Here is a 22,207-nt window from a genome sequence, read left to right on the forward strand (position 1 = left end):
TTACTTTTGCCAGGCTTTACCAGAATTTGCTGTATCGAACACACTGGAAAGGTCGTCATCCCCGGTTTACGTCTGTTCAGATCTAGAATATGGGGCTATGTCTCTATCACAACTGTGCTCTGAAGTGAGACCATCATCACAGGATTCAGTAGTTTCTGGAGATGAATACAGAGGTGACTCGCCAATACCCAAATTCAAAACAGGGTTTATTGAATCAGTCTCTGCTTTTTCCCATAGATCATCATCTCCTGAGTCAGTTATTTCAGATGATCAATATGCACAATCAAGTGAACACATAGTTATATCCAAGCAGAGACCTGACTCACCGGAATCACAAGAATTGGAGACCACAAAGAGAGTACTGGGAGGTTTTAGTCAAACTCTAAAGGCAATCCAGGTGCCAGTCTATAGACTTGTTTATGATGCTGAACTTTGGAAGCTCATTTCTAAAATATGTGATCCTCACTATGTTGGAGAGACATTTTGCAGTAAAACAGGCGTTTTTGAGTATGCCGGAACTAGAACTGAGTATGTTCCAGAGAACTCAGGTGTGAGTGTAGAGTCAGAGAATGGTTTAAGTATGGACATTGCAGATTCATTTGATGCAAATATTCTACAAGCAGCGCAAACAAAAATTGAAGGGGTAGAGAAACCAGTGTCACCTAATTCTGAGTCAGAATACAGGCCTTTATCACCTGGGGAATTGACATTTACAAGTACACTCAGCCCTGATTCTCCAGAGTCCAGTAAGGAATATGTTCCCCTTGATTCAGATGCAGAGGAGACAGGTAGGCTTATGTCACCTGACTCAGAGGCAGAATATAGACCTCTCTCACGTGAGGCCCTGAAGTCACTGAGTGTTCTGAGGTCAGATTCCCAGGAATCAGGGAACTCAGTGGACAAATATAGACTATTGTCTCCAGATTCACCCATACAGCAATTTTCTGTCTCACTTTCTGAATCTGAACATCACAGGGCACTATCTTCTGAACCTGCGTCAGATACAGAACTTGAGCAATTTGATATTGATGTTTTTAATACTGAGTCAAGGATATTGTCTCCTGCATCTGTAGGATCGCTGAGCGAACATAGACCTCTTTCTCCTGGCTTTAGGCCAGAATTCCATAACTCTCTTGCCTTAGTTGGTGGATACAGATCGTCCTCATCTGAATCAGGTTCCTTAGGACTTGAGGATTCATCAGAATTAATTCCTGCAGAGTCTGGCACTCATGAAAAACAAGGTTCTCCTGATTCATTCACATCAGAAATTGAGAAGAGACCACTTTCACCCATACCTCAATTCAGGAAGGCTATACTTCATCCAACTGTTTCAGCTGCTGAATACAGAGCCACTTCACCTGAGTCGTTTTATACAGATATAGTGTACGAAGATGGGTCATTTCCACCAGCATCTGATGAGAATAGACCTCAATCACCTGATTCAGTGGCGTCAAGAGATGAACACCAGGCCCTGTCACCAGATTCACCTGTACCTCAATTCATTGCAAAAGTAGTTGAACGTTTTCCATCGTTTCTTGGGTTTAGGTCAGCATCCACTGAATCAGCTACATCAGATATTGAGTATGCGCGTTTGATTAATTCCCTACCTGATACAGAAGATAGGCCAGATTCTCCAGAGTCATTAAAATCAAAAGTGGGAAAGAGACCTCTGTCACCTGATTCTGAATCAGAATATAGGCCTTTCTCACCTACATCACTGATGTTAATTTCAGATTTTAGATCATCCTCTCCTGAATCAACTGGGTCTTTAAATAAATTTAGAGCTCTTTCACCAGACTCCCCCATTCCAGGATTAAGACTGGTGCTTCAGGAGTCCTTAATCTCATACGTGGAATATAGGTCCTTTTCACCGGAGTCAGTGTCATCAGATTTTGAGGTAGAAATGGAATTACCTTTCTCGTTATTATTTGAGGACCGACCTTCATCTCCTGAGTCTGTAGCATCAGTCAGTCAATACAGAAGACTTTCACCTGATTCTCCCATACTTGAGTTCACTACAGCTTTACCAGCTCCATATGTTGATGTCAGTAGTTACAGGGCAGCATCACCTGAATCAGTTGCATCAGATATAGAATTTGCTCCACTGATGTCTCAGCTGTTTGAAGTCGAGGAGAGACCCCATAGTCCACAATCAGTCTTGTCTTTCTCTGAATTCCAGCGATTGTCACCAGACTCTCCAATACCGCATTACACCCATACTGAACCACCTATGTTTACAGCAATATATAGATCAACATCACCTGGGTCAGTCTATTCAAATGAGGATTTGGAAAATGATCTGTGTATCCCCTGGCTTTTTGAGGACAGAGCAGCATCTCCTGATTCAAATGTATCCAAAGATGAAGTTAGACCTCTTTCGCCAGACTCACCCATTCCTGAATTTAAACAAGCACTGCAAGAGTCCTACATACCACACATTGACTTGAGGTCCTCCTCACCTGAATCATTGTTGTCAGATTTGGAAATGGAATTATCTTTCCCAATGGTTTTAGAAGAACGGCCTTCATCTCCTGAGTCTGAAGCATCAGTCAATAAATACAGAAGACTTTCACCTGATTCTCCCATACTTGAGTTCACACCAGCTTTGCCAGCTCCATATGTTGATGTCAGTAGTTATGGGTCAGCATCACCTGAATCAGTTGCATCAGATATAGAATTCGCTCCATTGATGTCTCAGCTGTTTGAAGTTGAGGAGAGACCCCATAGTCCACAATCAGTCTTGTCTTTCTCTGAATTCCAGCGATTGTCACCAGACTCTCCAATACCGCATTACACCCATACTGAACCACCTATGTTTACAGCAATATATAGATCAACATCACCTGGGTCAGTCTATTCAAATGAGGATTTGGAAAATGATTTGTGTATCCCCTGGCTTTTTGAGGACAGAGCACCATCTCCTGATTCAAATGCATCCAAAGATGAAGCTAGACCTCTTTCGCCAGACTCACCCATTCCTGAATTTACACAGGCACTGCAAGAGTCCTCCATATCACACATTGACTTGAGGTCCTCTTCACCTGAATCAGTGTTGTCAGATTTGGACATAGAATTATCTTTCCCAATGGTTTTAGAAGAACGGCCTTCATCTCCTGAGTCTGTAGCATCAGTCAGTCAATACAGAAGACTTTCACCTGATTCTCCCATACTTGAGTTCACACCAGCTTTACCAGCTCCATATGTTGATGTCAGTAGTTATGGGTCAGCATCACCTGAATCAGTTGCATCAGATATAGAATTTGCTCCATTGATGTCTCAGCTGTTTGAAGTCGAGGAGAGACCCCATAGTCCACAATCAGTCTTGTCTTTCTCTGAATTCCAGCGATTGTCACCAGACTCTCCAATACCACATTACACCCATACTGAACCTCCTATGTTTACAGCAATATATAGATCAACATCACCTGGGTCAGTCTATTCAAATGAGGATTTGGAAAAGGATTTGTGTATCCCCTGGCTTTTTGAGGACAGAGCAGCATCTCCTGATTCAAATGCATCCAAAGATGAAGCTAGACCTCTTTCGCCAGACTCACCCATTCCTGAATTTACACAGGCACTGCAAGAGTCCTCCATATCATACATTGACTTGAGGTCCTCTTCACCTGAATCAGTGTTGTCAGATTCGGATATAGAATTATCTTTCCCAATGGTTTTAGAAGAACGGCCTTCATCTCCTGAGTCTGTAGCATCAGTCAGTCAATACAGAAGACTTTCACCTGATTCTCCCATACTTGAGTTCACACCAGCCTTTCCAGCTCCATATGTTGATGTCAGTAGTTATGGGTCAGCATCACCTGAATCAGTTGCATCAGATATAGAATTTGCTCCATTGATGTCTCAGCTGTTTGAAGTCGAGGAGAGACCCCATAGTCAACAATCAGTCTTGTCTTTCTCTGAATTCCAGCGATTGTCACCAGACTCTCCAATACCACATTACACCCATACTGAACCTCCTATGTTTACAGCAATATATAGATCAACATCACCTGGGTCAGTCTATTCAAATGAGGATTTGGAAAATGATTTGTGTATCCCCTGGCTTTTTGAGGACAGAGCAGCATCTCCTGATTCAACTGCATCCAAAGATGAAGCTAGACCTCTTTCGCCAGACTCACCCATTCCTAAATTTACACAGGCACTCCAAGAGTCCTCCATATCACACATTGACATGAGGTCCTCCTCACCTGAATCAGTATTGTCAGATTTGGAAATAGAATTATCTTTCCCAATGGTTTTAGAAGAACGGCCTTCATCTCCTGAGTCTGAAGCATCAGTCAGTCAATACAGAAGACTTTCACCTGATTCTCCCATACTTGAGTTCACACCTGCTTTGCCAGCTCCATATGTTGATGTCAGTAGTTATGGGTCAGCATCACCTGAATCAGTTGCATCAGATATAGAATTTGCTCCATTGATGTCTCAGCTGTTTGAAGTCGAGGAGAGACCCCATAGTCCACAATCAGTCTTGTCTTTCTCTGAATTCCAGCGATTGTCACCAGACTCTCCAATACCACATTACACCCATACTGAACCTCCTATGTTTACAGCAATATATAGATCAACATCACCTGGGTCAGTCTATTCAAATGAGGATTTGGAAAATGATTTGTGTATCCCCTGGCTTTTTGAGGACAGAGCAGCATCTCCTGATTCAAATGCATCCAAAGATCAAGTTAGACTTCCTTTGCCAGATTCACCCGTTCCTGAATTTACACAGGCACTCCAAGAGTCCTCCATATCACACATTGACTTGAGGTCCTCTTCACCTGAATCAGTGTTGTCAGATTTGGATATAGAATTATCTTCCCTAATGATCGTAGAAGAACGACCTTCATCTCCTGAGTCTGTAGCATCAGTAAGTCAATACAGAAGACTTTCACCTGATTCTCCCATACTTGAGTTCACACCAGCTTTGCCAGCTCCATATGTTGATGTCAATAGTTATGGGTCAGCATCACCTGAATCAGTTGCATCAGATATAGAATTTGCTCCACTTATGTCTCAGCTGTTTGAAGTCGAGGAGAGACCCCATAGTCCACAATCAATCTTGTCTTTCTCTGAATTCCAGCGATTGTCACCAGACTCTCCAATACCGCATTACACCCATACTGAACCACCTATGTTTACAGCAATATATAGATCAACATCACCTGGGTCAGTCTATTCAAATGAGGATTTGGAAAATGATTTGTGTATCCCCTGGCTTTTTGAGGACAGAGCAGCATCTCCTGATTCAAATGCATCCAAAGATGAAGTTAGACCTCTTTCGCCAGACTCACCCATTCCTGAATTTACACAAGCACTGCAAGAGTCCTACATACCACACATTGACTTGAGGTCCTCCTCACCTGAATCATTGTTGTCAGATTTGGAAATGGAATTATCTTTCCCAATGGTTTTAGAAGAACGGACTTCATCTCCTGAGTCTGAAGCATCAGTCAATAAATACAGAAGACTTTCACCTGATTCTCCCATACTTGAGTTCACACCAGCTTTGCCAGCTCCATATGTTGATGTCAATAGTTATGGGTCAGCATCACCTGAATCAGTTGCATCAGATATAGAATTTGCTCCACTAATGTCTCAGCTGTTTGAAGTTGAGGAGAGACCCCATAGTCCACAATCAGTCTTGTCTTTCTCTGAATTCCAGCGATTGTCACCAGACTCTCCAATACCGCATTACACCCATACTGAACCACCTATGTTTACAGCAATATATAGATCAACATCACCTGGGTCAGTCTATTCAAATGAGGATTTGGAAAATGATTTGTGTATCCCCTGGCTTTTTGAGGACAGAGCAGCATCTCCTGATTCAAATGCATCCAAAGATGAAGCTAGACCTCTTTCGCCAGACTCACCCATTCCTGAATTTACACAAGCACTGCAAGAGTACTCCATATCACACATTGACATGAGGTCCTCTTCACCTGAATCAGTGTTGTCAGATTTGGACATAGAATTATCTTTCCCAATGGTTTTAGAAGAACGGCCTTCATCTCCTGAGTCTGTAGCATCAGTCAGTCAATACATAAGACTTTCACCTGATTCTCCCATACTTGAGTTCACACCAGCTTTGCCAGCTCCATATGTTGATGTCAATAGTTATGGGTCAGCATCACCTGAATCAGTTGCATCAGATATAGAATTTGCTCCACTTATGTCTCAGCTGTTTGAAGTCGAGGAGAGACCCCATAGTCCACAATCAGTCTTGTCTTTCTCTGAATTCCAGCGATTGTCACCAGACTCTCCAATACCGCATTACACCCATACTGAACCACCTATGTTTACAGCAATATATAGATCAACATCACCTGGGTCAGTCTATTCAAATGAGGATTTGGAAAATGATTTGTGTATCCCCTGGCTTTTTGAGGACAGAGCAGCATCTCCTGATTCAAATGCATCCAAAGATGAAGTTAGACCTCTTTCGCCAGACTCACCCATTCCTGAATTTACACAAGCACTGCAAGAGTCCTACATACCACACATTGACTTGAGGTCCTCCTCACCTGAATCATTGTTGTCAGATTTGGAAATGGAATTATCTTTCCCAATGGTTTTAGAAGAACGGACTTCATCTCCTGAGTCTGTAGCATCAGTCAGTCAATACAGAAGACTTTCACCTGATTCTCCCATACTTGAGTTCACACCAGCTTTGCCAGCTCCATATGTTGATGTCAGTAGTTATGGGTCAGCATCACCTGAATCAGTTGCATCAGATATAGAATTTGCTCCACTAATGTCTCAGCTGTTTGAAGTTGAGGAGAGACCCCATAGTCCACAATCAGTCTTGTCTTTCTCTGAATTCCAGCGATTGTCACCAGACTCTCCAATACCGCATTACACCCATACTGAACCACCTATGTTTACAGCAATATATAGATCAACATCACCTGGGTCAGTCTATTCAAATGAGGATTTGGAAAATGATTTGTGTATCCCCTGGCTTTTTGAGGACAGAGCAGCATCTCCTGATTCAAATGCATCCAAAGATGAAGCTAGACCTCTTTCGCCAGACTCACCCATTCCTGAATTTACACAAGCACTGCAAGAGTACTCCATATCACACATTGACATGAGGTCCTCTTCACCTGAATCAGTGTTGTCAGATTTGGACATAGAATTATCTTTCCCAATGGTTTTAGAAGAACGGCCTTCATCTCCTGAGTCTGTAGCATCAGTCAGTCAATACAGAAGACTTTCACCTGATTCTCCCATACTTGAGTTCACACCTGCTTTGCCAGCTCCATATGTTGATGTCAGTAGTTATGGGTCAGCATCACCTGAATCAGTTGCATCAGATATAGAATTTGCTCCATTGATGTCTCAGCTGTTTGAAGTCGAGGAGAGACCCCATAGTCAACAATCAGTCTTGTCTTTCTCTGAATTCCAGCGATTGTCACCAGACTCTCCAATACCACATTACACCCATACTGAACCTCCTATGTTTACAGCAATATATAGATCAACATCACCTGGGTCAGTCTATTCAAATGAGGATTTGGAAAATGATTTGTGTATCCCCTGGCTTTTTGAGGACAGAGCAGCATCTCCTGATTCAAATGCATCCAAAGATCAAGTTAGACTTCCTTTGCCAGATTCACCCGTTCCTAAATTTACAGAGGCACTCCAAGAGTCCTCCATATCACACATTGACTTGAGGTCCTCTTCACCTGAATCAGTGTTGTCAGATTTGGATATAGAATTATCTTTCCCAATGGTTTTAGAAGAACGGCCTTCATCTCCTGAGTCTGTAGCATCAGTCAGTCAATACAGAAGACTTTCACCTGATTCTCCCATACTTGAGTTCACACCAGCTTTACCAGCTCCATATGTTGATGTCAGTAGTTATGGGTCAGCATCACCTGAATCAGTTGCATTAGATATTGAATTTGCTCCATTGATGTCTCAGCTGTTTGATGTCGAGGAGAGACCCCATAGTCCACAATCAGTCTTGTCTTTCTCTGAATTCCAGCGATTGTCACCAGACTTTCCAATACCGCATTACACCCATACTGAACCACCTATGTTTACAGCAATATATAGATCAACATCACCTGGGTCAGTCTATTCAAATGAGGATTTGGAAAATGATCTGTGTATCCCCTGGCTTTTTGAGGACAGAGCAGCATCTCCTGATTCAACTGCATCCAAAGATGAAGTTAGACCTCTTTCGCCAGACTCACCCATTCCTGAATTTAAACAAGCACTGCAAGAGTCCTACATAACACACATTGACTTGAGGTCCTCCTCACCTGAATCATTGTTGTCAGATTTGGAAATGGAATTATCTTTCCTAATAATGGTTTTAGAAGAACGGCCTTCATCTCCTGAGTCTGAAGCATCAGTCAGTCAATACAGAAGACTTTCACCTGATTCTCCCATACTTGAGTTCACACCAGCTTTACCAGCTCCATATGTTGATGTCAGTAGTTATGGGTCAGCATCACCTGAATCAGTTGCATCAGATATAGAATTTGCTCCACTGATGTCTCAGCTGTTTGAAGTTGAGGAGAGACCCCATAGTCCACAATCAGTCTTGTCTTTCTCTGAATTCCAGCGATTGTCACCAGACTCTCCAATACCGCATTACACCCATACTGAACCACCTATGTTTACAGCAATATATAGATCAACATCACCTGGGTCAGTCTATTCAAATGACGATTTGGAAAATGATTTGTGTATCCCCTGGCTTTTTGAGGACAGAGCAGCATCTCCTGATTCAAATGCATCCAAAGATGAAGCTAGACCTCTTTCGCCAGACTCACCCATTCCTGAATTTACACAGGCAATGCAAGAGGCCACCATATCACACATTGACTTGAGGTCCTCTTCACCTGAATCAGTGTTGTCAGATTTGGAAATGGAATTACCTCTCCCTACATTCTTGGAGAGCAGAACTTCATCTCCTGAGTCTAATGCATCAATCAGACTTTTGCCTGATTCACCTGTACCTGACTTTCTGCCTCCAATGACTGGATTATCTGAAACTATTTTTGGATATAGGTCAACTTCCCCTGAGTCAGCATGTTCAGATATAGAATACATCGTTATAAGCCCAGGATCACAAGTTTATGACAATCGACCCTCTTCACCTGACTCAGGAACATCTGTAGATGAATACCAGGCTCTCTCACCATTTGTAGAAAATGTTATGAATATGAAAGACATATCAACCACTGAAATTTCAGAGTCAGATGATTTGTCACAAACTTTAGACGTGTTCTGTGCAAAAGTCAGGTCAGCATCACCAGAGTATATCAAATCAGATAAGGAAGAATTACTGTTGACATCTACATCATCAGTAACTGAATTAAAAGTCCCAACTGCCACTGAACCAACCACTGATAACACTGTTTTATCAACAACAGTAGCACCTAGCTCACCTGAGGAGTCAGCCATTACTGTAGCTGAACATAATCTCATTCATGATGTTGAGTTATGGAAGCTGATTTCTCAAATACACGATCCTCAGTATGCTGGAGGAACTTTCAGCAGTAAAATAGGGTTTATGCAATATATGGGCAGCACAATAGAATATGAAAGGAGTGCTCAAGATGATGAACACGATAAAGTAGTATATAAAAATGTGCAAGATGCCAATGACACAGGAACACCCTCAGAGATGAAACATCCATTTACTACAACAGAAACAGCCACAGCTGATGATGGATTTCTTTGCACTTTAAGTGCACAAGTCAGATCTGACACACCTGTTTCAGAATCCCCTCCACCAACATTTGAACTTATTTTGTCTTCTGAAGCAGCTCCATACCGAGAGACCAAGTACACATTTGAAAAACTTGCCACTGAGGCAACAACAGATTGTGATGATGAGAGGGTGGTTGTATCAGTGTCTGACACAGAGGATGATGATCTATGTTATACACCAGAATCCTTGATAGACTACAGACCCATGTCCCCTAATTCAGTCATGATGATAGAGGAAAGAGCATCATCACCAGAATCTGTAACATCAGTTAATGAGTTTAGACTACTCTCACCAGATTCCCCCTTACCTGAATTTACAATGGCATTGCCGGAATGTGTAACCTTCCTGAGATCAGGATCATCTTCACCTGAAACTTTAGCATCAGATATAGATTATTTGTCACTGGATCTTGAATATCAGTTAGTAGAATGCAGACCATCATCTCCCGAATCTGCACTGTCAGGGGATCATAATAAGAGAGAGAGGCCATTGTCATCTCAGTCACATACTGAATACAGACCTATGTCATTTGAATCAGCTATGCAAATGGCTGACAAAAGAGCATCATCTCCAGTATCGATGCCTGAGTTCAATGAGAACAGGTCTCTCTCTCCAGACTCTCCCATCCCTCCGTTTACAGTATCATTGGAGGTGTTCACCACTACACATAGGTCATCATCACCTGAATCAGTAGGTCCACATTCAGAGTGCGAGCTTATGGTCACATCCTCAAGAGCCGCTGAGACTGAGAGACCATCCTCACCTGAATCCATTTCATCTATCAATGAGTTCAGACAACTATTGCCTGATTCACCAGTACCTGAGGTTATGAGAATGTCGTCTTCTTATTTTATAGATGCTACTCCCTTTGATAGATCATCCTCATCAGTGTCTTTGTCATCAGATTTTGAGTTTGTTGCTTTACCTATTGATTGTTGGATTGATGATAGCCCAAGGCCACTGAGTCCTCAAACTGTTGAGTCACAGGAGGAAATAGGTTTTTGTTGTAAGGATACTGATAAGTTAATCTCTAAACCAAAACTTTTGAGTCATGTGACAACTTCTTTATTACCTGAGCAGGATTCATCAATACCTAACAGAAATCAGATGGCTGTGTCACCATTACTAATTCCAACTAGTGATACAATGTCTAAGGAAGGACATGCCAATCCTGACTGGCAAATAAGGACAGGATCAGACTCAGAAATGTTCTCATACGATCAATGGATGCAGCGTGGATCAGAGGCTGAAAGTATCTCAACTTTACAAACTACTGTTTGTGAGGAAGACTTCAGGAAAGACTTTCCTCTGAAGCCCTCACCAGTTAAAGATATAAAAAGACAGGAAGAGAAGATACTACACATCAGTGCTGGAGAACTAAAGAGCAAGACAGCCTCTCAAAGGGTAAGAGTGAGAGCATGACAATCTAGCAAATCGCACAAATTCATTAACATGCTACTTGGATGAAGCAATAACATTGTGTGACACATAAGGACATGTCTTGTTGAAGTTATAACAAAATGGGATGCGTTAATGCTGAAACTTTGTCCACATAATGTGGAAGTGTGTGTAATGTGAAAATATTGAATTTTAATATTACTAATAACTCTTCCTTCAGTTCTGATTTATTTGTCTGATGGTGAAATGCTTGTTTTGGTTGGATGGAAGATAATTTGCCACTGTTCAGTAATACTAACTTGCTGAAATGTTGAGGTCATTTCAATGGTGCATACCAACCTGTACGCTGATTTAAAGTGAACTTATTTAGATCATGTTGACATTCACTTACAGGCTCATCCAAAGACAACAGAGGAAACACAGTTTCAAACAGATGATGAGGTGAAAAGCAAGCCGTTGTCTGCTACAACAGTGACACAAGACACCAGTAGAATAGGTGTGCTGTTCACTGGTGACAAGCCAGTGAAATCACTTCCCCTTCAGCTACCTGAACAGAACTCATACACAACCCATAGAACTGTAACTCCAGTTCTACCTTCACCTGAGAAGATATTCTGTGTAAAGTCTGAAAGATTGCATGGGTACTCAGAGTGGGAGTTGTCCCCTAAGGAAGCACAGTCCAGTGAGCTTTTTTCACCCATGTCAAGCCAGTTTCTGGTGCCACCAGATTATGAAGCAGTATTTTCAGGACATCAATCCCTGAGAGTTTCTGAATGTAACCAAGCCTCATTGAACAATTTGAGTCCAGTGTCCCCAGTGTTCAGAGACTCAGCTCAGGTTGTGACTGAAGCCACCACAAAGAGAGAGTCGGGAGCTGGTGAAGTCTTTGAGTTTTCCCCTGACTTTAACAGAGTCCTTTCAGAATTTGAGAAAAAAGTCTCAGAATTTGGATCAGAAGAACCAAAGTTGCCACCAAAAGATCTCAGTAAGGGCTCTGAGTCTCCCCTGCACTCTGACTCGGATCTGGAATTCTTTGACTGCAGACAAGCCTTCTCTGACTTCTCTGACCCAGAAGAAGTGAAATTGGAACACGGGATTAGCTATCATATCACGGAGCCACCTTCCCCAATGCCTGGGAGTAGCCCTGATATTGGTTTCCTGAAAGAGAGCCCTCAGTACACTGCTCACCCTTTCCTCCGAGTGGAAGATTATAAGCGTTTCTCTTCTGGCAGTGAAAGCCTTGGGGAATTTGCTTATGATTCTGAGGGTTCAAGGGGGTGTCGAAGAGAGGGCGACCTCCCTGTGTGTGAGGAACTTCCTTCAAGAGATCAGGGAGGGTATTACGATGATGACGACTTCCTGGGAAGGGTAAGAGGTTGAGCATGAGCACAACACTGCACTGGCTGGTGTCTTGCCTGGTTCAGGCTGATTGCTGTGGTGCTGCATTCAAGACTCAGGGGATTAAACACACAAATTTGCACTTTATGAACTAAATGAGGCTGATGAGGGCCTTTGTGTGCATGAGTGCTTAAACGTTCAAGAAAACAACAAAAATCTAACAACTGCGATGAGTTGCTGAATTAAATATTGCATCATCGATAACTGAAAAAGCTGTCGTTGACATTGGTAGTGTGATGTACTGAAGTCAGCTGTGGTGACATTTACGAGCTGATATAAAGAACAGATTCAATAACGTAACTATTTGTTCATATCTGCACCTGTTTGCATCTTTTGGTTTGTGCTTGTTGTTCGTCCCATCAGTGTGCGAAATACCCTTTGATGATCAGGGGTCCCGCGCAGAGTAGGCCTACTTCAGCCACGTATTAAAGGAAAATGCCAGTATATTTCAACCTGGCATATTTAACATGAATGTAGATATTGCGACTATATGGATCATGTTAAATTTGCACTCACAGGCAAAAGCTGTACGGATGCATAACAGCCTGTGGAATTAAAAACAATTTACATAAATACTTTAAAAATAAAGAATAGGGCTGCAGAAGCAGAAAGCACTCTTCAGATTTTGAGTAGACTTTGTTACGTGTCCACCTGCTCAGACCATCTCATTGGCATTTAAATCTTCTGACGCAGCACAGGGATTTAATGGTAACTTACCTTGTGTGCCTTTCACACACTGGGGAACTGTTACAAAAGATTTGAAGTTTAAATTGTGAGGTCATTTGCAGAATACCAATCTCCGAACCTAATTTTGTTATTTGGTTTTCAAAGGTTTTTTTCTATATATAAGGGCTGTTTCAGAGCTTTTTTATTTGTGAATTAGGATGCCAATGAAATGCGCCTCCTCATTGTGTTTTCTGTGTTGTGATTTGGTTTACTGTGGCATAGAAAATTCATGTCACAATGAAAAACTATTCATTCAAGACAAAAAAACTAAATAATTATCCTCTTGACAGATGTTTTTCTTTTAATTACAACACAGTAAATGCATACATATAAAGGAAATACCTATAACAGCGTGTATTGTATTTAACTTTATTTCTTTGTTTGATTTGTTTCTATTTAGGCATTTTAAATCTTCCATACAAGACAACCCCATATTTTGCACACTGATTCCCATTTTTGCATGTTTATTTCAGTTGAGAGTTTTTGCATAACTGTGCCTTCTCTTCATCTCACGCCAGTTTTGTGTACAGCCATACAATTTTATTTTACTACCTCATTTCATTTGTAAAAGAAGCTTTTTGACGAGCAAACATAAAAGTGAGGTTAAGAGAAAAGAAGGAACAGCTGGAAGAATGTGCTGTAGTGCCACAATGTAGACCCGTTACATTGACCTATACTGGCTGTGTGCTGTCTCCCAGGAGATAGCAGAGGAACTAGGGATGCTGTCCTCTGATAGCTCAGAGGAGGAGGTGCTGACCACCAGGGTGGTCCGACGCAGAGTTATCATTCAGGTAAACAAGTATGATGCCCCAGTGCATTGTGGAGTGATGCAGGGTTAGTGGGTAACAGAGGTTTAGTGCTTTTTATTGTTTTTTGTTTTTTTTATGGACTTGACCTACCAGGTTAATGATATACTACAAACCCTCCCATACCTGCTCTCTTTGCTCAACATACAATCAAATACTGTTTTCTAGCAATTCAGAAAGTATACTTTCTGTGTGCTGGAGGACCTCCAAACCACATATTTATGTTTGTTGTTTGTTTGTAGCATTCTCCCTTTGATTTTGTAATGCTAATTTCTTTGTGCTGTTATAGAGATGTTAAAGTTTAAATGCGGAAAAATTAAAGCCACAATGTGAAGAATTCTTTATCTTTGAGGCACGTATAAAAAAGACAGTTTGGCAGACAGCAATGCAAGCCACCAATTTTCAGAATGATTTGAAAAATGCTACAATCACATAAAAATTCTTCGCATAGGGGCTTTAAAATAAACTTTAGATTTGGTTGTGTTGGTAATTATTGACTAATGTTGGGTGACGTATGTTACTTGAAATGCTTTTTTTGATGTAGATAACATGTACTTTGTTTTTTCCCATATGTGCAGGACTGTATTATGTGTGAACTGACTGCATATGTTTTGTGTTTTTACAGGCTGATAACCTACCAGATATCCCACCACAGACTGTCACAGAGGAGAAGTACACAGATGAGCATGGGAACATGGTAGTTAAGAAAGTAAGGGAGCACTTAAAGATGTCAGCAACATCAACGTGTCCAAAAATCCCACTAAAAGTCAAAGTTCTATTCCATACACTGTAAATGATGAAAATGGTTGTTGTTTTTTTCAGATTATAGGTTTTACAGAAATGTTATTCTGTTTCTCCCTTCACCAGATCACACGGAAGGTGATTCGTAAATACGTATCTGCGGATGGCATGGAGACACAGGAAGTGACCATTGAGGGCTCTCACCAGGAGACGGTGCAGATCGAGGAGGGAGACACTGTCTCCAGAGTGGTGAAGAGAACTGTGCTTCACAGTGAGGGAGATCAGAAAGAGGTCAGTGCCGGCTAACTGCTACTTACATCTGGTTTTATAGCAATCAGAAGCACTTTATTTATAACTGTATTACTGGCTTTCCATTAGGTGAATTATATATAATATACGTAGACTGAGGCTGCACCTGGTATTGTTCACATTTTGTTACGAAGAGAGTTCTTCTGCTGGCGTTGTTTGAATGTTAGAAAAAGCATGAAAAAGTCTCAAAAAAAAAGTTTTCAACACACTGCAACTACATCCATGGAAATATCTGTGTGGTATGTAGACAAATATATACATTTGAAATGTAAAGCTCGATTTGTAGTTTAAGGTGAGCAAATTTCTGAAATGAAAACCGGGGACATTTCCACTTCAGTTGTCAATATATCATTCAAATATCCAATGTTTTTATCTATGAAATAAAAAAGGGGGGACAGTTCCGGTTTCATGTATTTTGACCATGGTAACTGTTGTACTGTAATAAACTATGGTGAAAGCCCAGTGATAAAATTGGGATGTAATTAAGTACGTTTGGAAACTATGTCAGAAAATCATACAGTAGGCTACCATGGTGAGTGAAGCTATGGTAAACTATGGAACACTCAATAAAGAAAATGGCCATTATATTAATAAATAGTACACTACGAAATATAATACTTTGGTTAACAGAGTCCCAATGCTGGCCATATTTTTGTAGTCTATTGTTTAGAATAATGAATTGGCAGGCTCTGTGATCATTTCTTTACCTTTCCTCCTCTGTCTCCTTTACTCTTCTTCCTATCCAGTCTTCCTCCTCGCCTTCCTCTCCACTCTTCCTACAGGGATTTAAAAAAAAAAAATCTTCTCACTGAATGTTTTTTTCTCAGGCCAAGTCATATTCCCCATCTACATTTTGTAAGACAAGTTACAGAGATGGCCCACATTAGCTCTCGACGCCTGGTAAACAAATAGCATGTAAAATATGTTAAATTAAAAACGATGCACTGTATCTGTAGATTGCATGGTAGCCTACATCCAGCTGTATATTGTATGGCCACAAATCAGCCACCCATCACCTGGTTGTACGACAGCTAAGTCCCGTAACCCCACCCCTGATTCCAGCCCTGGGTTACCTCCTGACTTGAAAAGACGTTTGTGGCGATGTTGTGGATTCATTTGACACTTTCTAGTGTCTGGTCCTTATACACAGCAGTTTTCTCTGAAACTAGGCGAGCAAGTGTTTAGTAGTAGAAGAAGAGTGACATGAAGCTGCTTTAGCGAGCAGCCAGCCCCCTCTGTTGGCCAAAACAAGCACAACGCGAGACGTCTGCCCGTCTGCTCTGCTGCCCGGTCTTTCTCTCTGTCTGTTTTTAATTCACAGGTAAAAGGGACATTTCTGCGGACAGCTCCAGCAGGGGGCAGGCCCCCATTTTCCCGGGACTGTCCCCGGAAAATGGGGACATCTGGAAACCCTATTTTAGTTCCCAAAGTTCCTGGCAAACTAGCTAGCCAATGTTGCTAACTGTTACTATTTGGGAAAATGATGTAATATCGCGTTAAGAGCATTTTACAGGTGTGCATGCATCTTCTGCTTTGGTTGACAAAATACTAGCTGTAAATCCCTCACTTACAACTTTACATGTGAGGTACATAATGACAATGTTAACATGCTGATGACCAGCAAGTACCATAATCACCATCTTAGTTTAGCATGCTAACATTTGCAGATTAGCACTAAACAAGTGTTTTCGTTCTGATGATGGCGCTGGATGACAAAGTCAGAGGATCACCAGAGTTCAAATTCATCCCATGAAGAACATGAATGTCTGCACCAAATGTCATGGCAGCTCATGCGGTAGCTGTCGAAACCTTTCACTCCGAACCAGCAATGTCCACCTGCTGGTGTCCTCACCAGAGTTTGGGCCAGTTCCCAGAGACAAACAGCCAAAAACTAAAAACATTCCTCAAAGTACATAATACGTAGTACATAACAGCTGGTGCCTTAACATTTTGTCGTCTTCTCTCCAGCTGACCGTCTCGGAGCCCCTGGCCCTGGGCGCCGCTACAGCATCACAGTTTGAGATGGAGCCAGTGCAGGGTCGAAAAGTCAGCAAGGTTGTCAAGACAACAGTGGTGAGAGGCGACAGGATGGAGAAACAGACAGGAGACCCCTCGCTGGCTGCAGATCTGCCCTCAGCCAGAGAGGACTTTGAGAAGGTCAGTGTGTCCAAACTGGGGAAAAATATTCTATCAAGAGGTGATTTCATACATTCTGGAGATTATCTGTTGGTGATGAGAGGAAATATAAAAATGTCGCAGTGCTGGTGCATCTTTAGAAGTGCTTCCACTACATGCTTATATCTATATTCAAAACTAGTCAGTCACTACTGTTGAGCAGATCCTTGTTGGGTTTCCAGTGTTTGCCTTTCCTCTTTCCTCCTTCTGATCCTTCTCTCCTCCTTCATTCTTTCCCCTCCAGGCTTTGAGTTATGCTGGAGGCTTTGGGAAAGCGCCCCTGCCTCATATAGTAGAGAAAGAGATTATGCAGCACGACGGTTCTGTGGTTAGAAGGTTGGACTGCAGCATGAGTGTGTGTAGAAATGACCACAAAGATACTGGTGTTTATTAAGTGGGCATTTATTAAGGTTTAACATGGAAGCATGGTGTGATTCCACTCTCCTAAATATTCCACTTCTTGATTTTAACTCTTACTTTGCAGGGTAAGTGGTAATCAGAAGACTGTCAAAGAATTACATTTTTTACAGTCAGGAAATTTTTGTATTTTTGGTCATTCTTGTTAATTCCAGTATTTTAAAAAGTTGTGAAATTTCACATTTTACACATAGTGGCTTTAAACAAGTCCCCAGTGTCAGTTTATTATCTGCTCCACTTACATGTTTCACACAATTTGTTGTAAATATTCATTAGATATTGTCGCTCTACTTAACTCTGACCTTATCCTAACAGTGTGTGAACATGCAGTTTTAAAGGCATAGCTGACTTCTGTGCACCCTCCTGGCTGGGCATGTGATTGCCTCTTTGACTCCGTTCTAAAGACATATTTTGTGATGTTGCTGCTTCACCGTGTCTTAAGCAATAAACTAGTAAATAAAATGTTGTCATAACTGATAGGAACGATGACCAAAACTATGAAAATACAGAGATATGTAATGTGGGCAGAGTTGCATGGTGTGTATCTATGGATTGTTCACTCTTAACCTGTTCACTATGCTCATTTGGTTGTGGGTCACATGTAAATATTTAGTAATTTAGTTCATACTTTGAATATGACAAATTCTATCAACTCAAAGACCAAAGCAACAGCCAATCCCACAACAGGTTCTGCCCCGTTTGTCTTCATGGATGAACATTGGCATTATAAAATGAAATAGTCTAATATAGTAAATAAAATAACATTTCATTTTTTTTAAAAAAGTTTCAAAAAACAGAAATGTCTAAATGTAATATTTGACAATAAAACGCACAACAACACAATACAATAAAAGATTAAAAAAGGATTGAACAGCAAACCAAAAAAGAAAATGAAATTTGTTTTTTTTAATTTAAAAAATGATAATAAAAACAATAAAATAAGTATTATTTTGTGAATAGATGACATATTTTGGCTGGATTTATTCACCTGATTATTTATTTCATAATGTCTTATTTATTTCTTAGTTATTTTGAGCGCCTTGAACTCCATATTCGTGTGCACCAAGAAAAGAGAAATGATCATGTGTTTTCCTGTTGGATAATCTACTAAACCACAATTTTTTTTCAACTGACTTTTATTTCAGTCTGGTAGTAATGATGTATTTTGAGACATTAAACTGAAAATTGTATTTTTTAAAATATAATTCTGTCACACGTCATGTGCCCACAAATGGTTAATACAATTTCAATTTGATAAAAATATTCCATTTAAATATTGTCAGCCCTGGATCTCCGTAGAAAAAAAATGACTACTGAAATCTAGACATTACTGGCCCGTCTAACCCCTGAGAGATGACAGGAGTCTGGTCAATGCCTGTAAACAGTCAGGTAGCCCGGATGTGGCGTTAGCTCCTCTTTTTTCTCTTCCTGCAGAAGCCAGATGCGTAAGTCACGAACCCAGAAGAGGACTGTGGTGAGGGATGCCCACGGGAAGCACGTGCACCTGGAGTGTCTGGACGACACCCCAGACGCCCTGCAGCCCGACGCCCTGCAGCAGCACCTGCACCGACTGCTCCAAAGCTACTGTGAGGACAACCAGGAGGAGGAGGAGGAGGAGGAGGAGGAGGAGGAGGAGGAGGAGTTAGACTGAGCACCTGCTTCCGCTGATCCTCCCCCTGCATCTTCCACTGAAGCCTTTAGTGACAAACGCTTCCTGAGATCAAAATGTTCCAGATCCCCTCCCTCCTGTCTTCGCTGATCACTGGATCGTTTCTCTTCTTTTTGTCGAATAATGGAACAGTATTTTGTGCTTTAACACTCTTCCTTCCTTCACCTTGTGTTTCATTTGCTCTTTCTGTGACCAAAGATAGCACCCTTGGTTTTGTCGGATTCTATTTTCAGTGTGTCGCATCTTTTTACCCTTTGGCTGCTGTGGTGTGGTTCAGGTATGACGCACCAAAGGGGGATCAAAATCAAAGGGGGCATCTCGGACATTTTTGCCTCACACACAGGCCTCTTCTTGAAGAACTCTTGTAAACATTTGTATATAAAGGAGATGAAAAAAAAAATGCTTGGACTGGAAAAAAGGTCCAAAAAATTCAAAGCATTTAATACGTTAGCCCACCTAAACCTGCTGTACATGCACCGATTCAGCTGGAGAATAGCCACCGTACAGATGAGATTAATATTACATGGAGAACAAATTGGGAGGAGTGAAAGTGTGTATCATCATGGACTCTTTATACAGCCAAACATCAACCTGCTGATCTGTTTACAAAGGCTGTGTGAGAACACCATTTGTCTTCCCATGATGCATCTGCCCTTTTTTTGTTCATGTGTCTGTCCTAACAAGTGTCGTGCATTCACATTTTACCTGTCACAGAGCTGCCACCTCTGTGTGTGTATATCCAGTGTGTATATTGAGAAAGAAAGTAGTGATGAGGAATGTTCTGATGCCGATCGAGCACTTAACCCCGCTGTGATTGTACATGTAGCTGCTGTCGTCTGTGTTTCACCCTCCACCTTCACACGTGCTGCTTTTCCCCACCTCAAACTGCAGTGGTGCTCATATTCATGTCCTCCATGAAGCCTTGGAAAGGATAAGGTTGGCTATATTTCTCTTATTGCCAAAAAATCCCATATAAAAGCCCAAACCAACAACAGATGTCACCTGCCAACAAGTTCTGTGTGTGTATCAAAGCCTCACACATCAACACCGCAGTGAACCACACTGTTGCACTGGGTGACATGTTCCTTCTTTACTATCAACATGTATTGGGGCAATTAACGGAACATGATATGTAATATTATTCCCAATTTTTAGATTTGTCCTGATTCATTCTTGAGTTAAAACTAGTGGAGATGTTTTAACTTAAAGGTGCACTTCATCTATTTCACATTTCAAAGTCCGTTTCAGCATCCCGAAACTTCTTCAGTTTCTCTTATAATTTATCATTTCCCTTTTCCTTTGGCTCTTTTCCAGTAGAATAGAAACGTTTTTAGAATTTAGTAGAAAATTGTGGCTTTTCATTTATATCTGTTGTTTTTCAGCAATTATCACATTTAAATTATCTGTAAGCGTGGTTTTTATTCAGTCATGTCTGATCACTGTGTGTCGAACAGAAGCTATAAGATACAGAAACCCCAACAAAGGCACTATTTTCCTCTTGTCTGAGTAACGTTTGATAAAAACTACAGTGAGCAGCTGTTTTAGGAAATGACGGAGACTTGTGTTTTTTTTTTTAAAAAGAAACTTTATATTTCTGAGCTGTTTTTTAAGAGTCTTCACAAGGAAACCGATGGGCCTGGAGCTGAGAGTCACAGACAGGGTGGGGATGTCAGAAAGTGCTGACAGACGGACTAACACAGTGTTGGTTTTGGTCTTTTCATGAGATTTGTTGACACTACTAAAATATAGACTAACACCAGAATTATCCTTTAAGTTTTTAGCCATCACACATAACATATAGACGCTTTGCTTTAATTGCTGTTGTTGATTGGACTTTTCTTGTTATCAAAGGATTGACACATCAACCTGAAATCCACGCAAAGACTGACTTCCACTGACATCAGTTACCACTTCTGTACTTCCTTATTTATTTATTGCCGTCCATTTGTGATCCCTGTATACTCCAGCAGTTGAGCTGAGAGTGGTGTGTGTGTTTGGGTGTGTCTTTGAATGTATTCTAAAGCTACAAGTAAAGACAAATGAGGTTTTTTTTTTGCCATCATAGACAGAACAGTTTTGTTGATTTGAAAGTCGGTTGAAATGCGTTCAGACTGATAAAGTACGTTTGGTGTTCATCTAAAGTTGAGACTTTACCTACGTAACAATACGATCGTCACCTTGCCATTTACTCTGAGTGTGATCCAATGGAAGAATAAACGAAATGTCAAAACCAGACCATTGATTTGATAAATGAGCATCTTGTTTCCATTGTGATAATATATACTATAATAACAGTGCAAATATCTATGCGGGCATGTATGACTTTATCAAATTATTACTAAAAAAATAAACCTGAAACGCTAACAATGCATAGCAACTGCAGTGTGTACATGGCAGAACAATAAAACTGTACATGTGTCAAATGTGAAGTCGTGTCTTTCTGAAACTGAAAGCAGTTGGTCTAACTGGTGCTGACGGGGTGACTCATCTTTAAGTGCCAGATTAGGCTTTTTAGGCCTATACCAGTTCATATTATACTACTAAATAATTTACTAACAACATCATTGTTAACCCCTTTTCTCCAAAGCATATTATCAATTTTATATTAATTTCCTTTTTGCAAAGCCGTAAAACTTGTGGATTTCCACTGTGTTAAAGTGAACATTTAGTCATCTATTTTTATGTCAGCTGTATCAAAGTGGCTGCAAATTTTACCCGTGATATGATTTAAACAGACAAATGGCAAAATCTGTGTTCACATTTTGTTAATACGCAGTTGTTAATATGTCGATAATTTCCCTGCAGGGATCAATAATGCTTTTCTGATTT

At 40.9% G+C, this 22,207-nt stretch overlaps 1 protein-coding gene across 1 annotated transcript in view; it reads left to right on the forward strand.

The window, feature by feature from the left end:
• The window catches only part of ank2b (ankyrin 2b, neuronal), a 91,449-nt gene extending 69,648 nt beyond the window's left edge, over window positions 1-21,801 (forward strand). Inside the window, 7 exon segments of the mRNA XM_040140906.1 lie at window positions 11,531-12,505; window positions 13,960-14,052; window positions 14,693-14,776; window positions 14,935-15,099; window positions 17,086-17,274; window positions 17,537-17,628; window positions 19,144-21,801. Coding sequence (XP_039996840.1) covers window positions 11,531-12,505; window positions 13,960-14,052; window positions 14,693-14,776; window positions 14,935-15,099; window positions 17,086-17,274; window positions 17,537-17,628; window positions 19,144-19,360 — 1,815 coding nt within the window. The 3' untranslated portion in view covers window positions 19,361-21,801.
• The last annotated feature ends 406 nt before the right edge of the window (window positions 21,802-22,207 follow it).

The sequence above is a fragment of the Xiphias gladius genome, chromosome 12, assembly GCF_016859285.1.
Source record: "Xiphias gladius isolate SHS-SW01 ecotype Sanya breed wild chromosome 12, ASM1685928v1, whole genome shotgun sequence".
In the NCBI taxonomy this organism is placed as follows: domain Eukaryota; kingdom Metazoa; phylum Chordata; class Actinopteri; order Istiophoriformes; family Xiphiidae; genus Xiphias; species Xiphias gladius.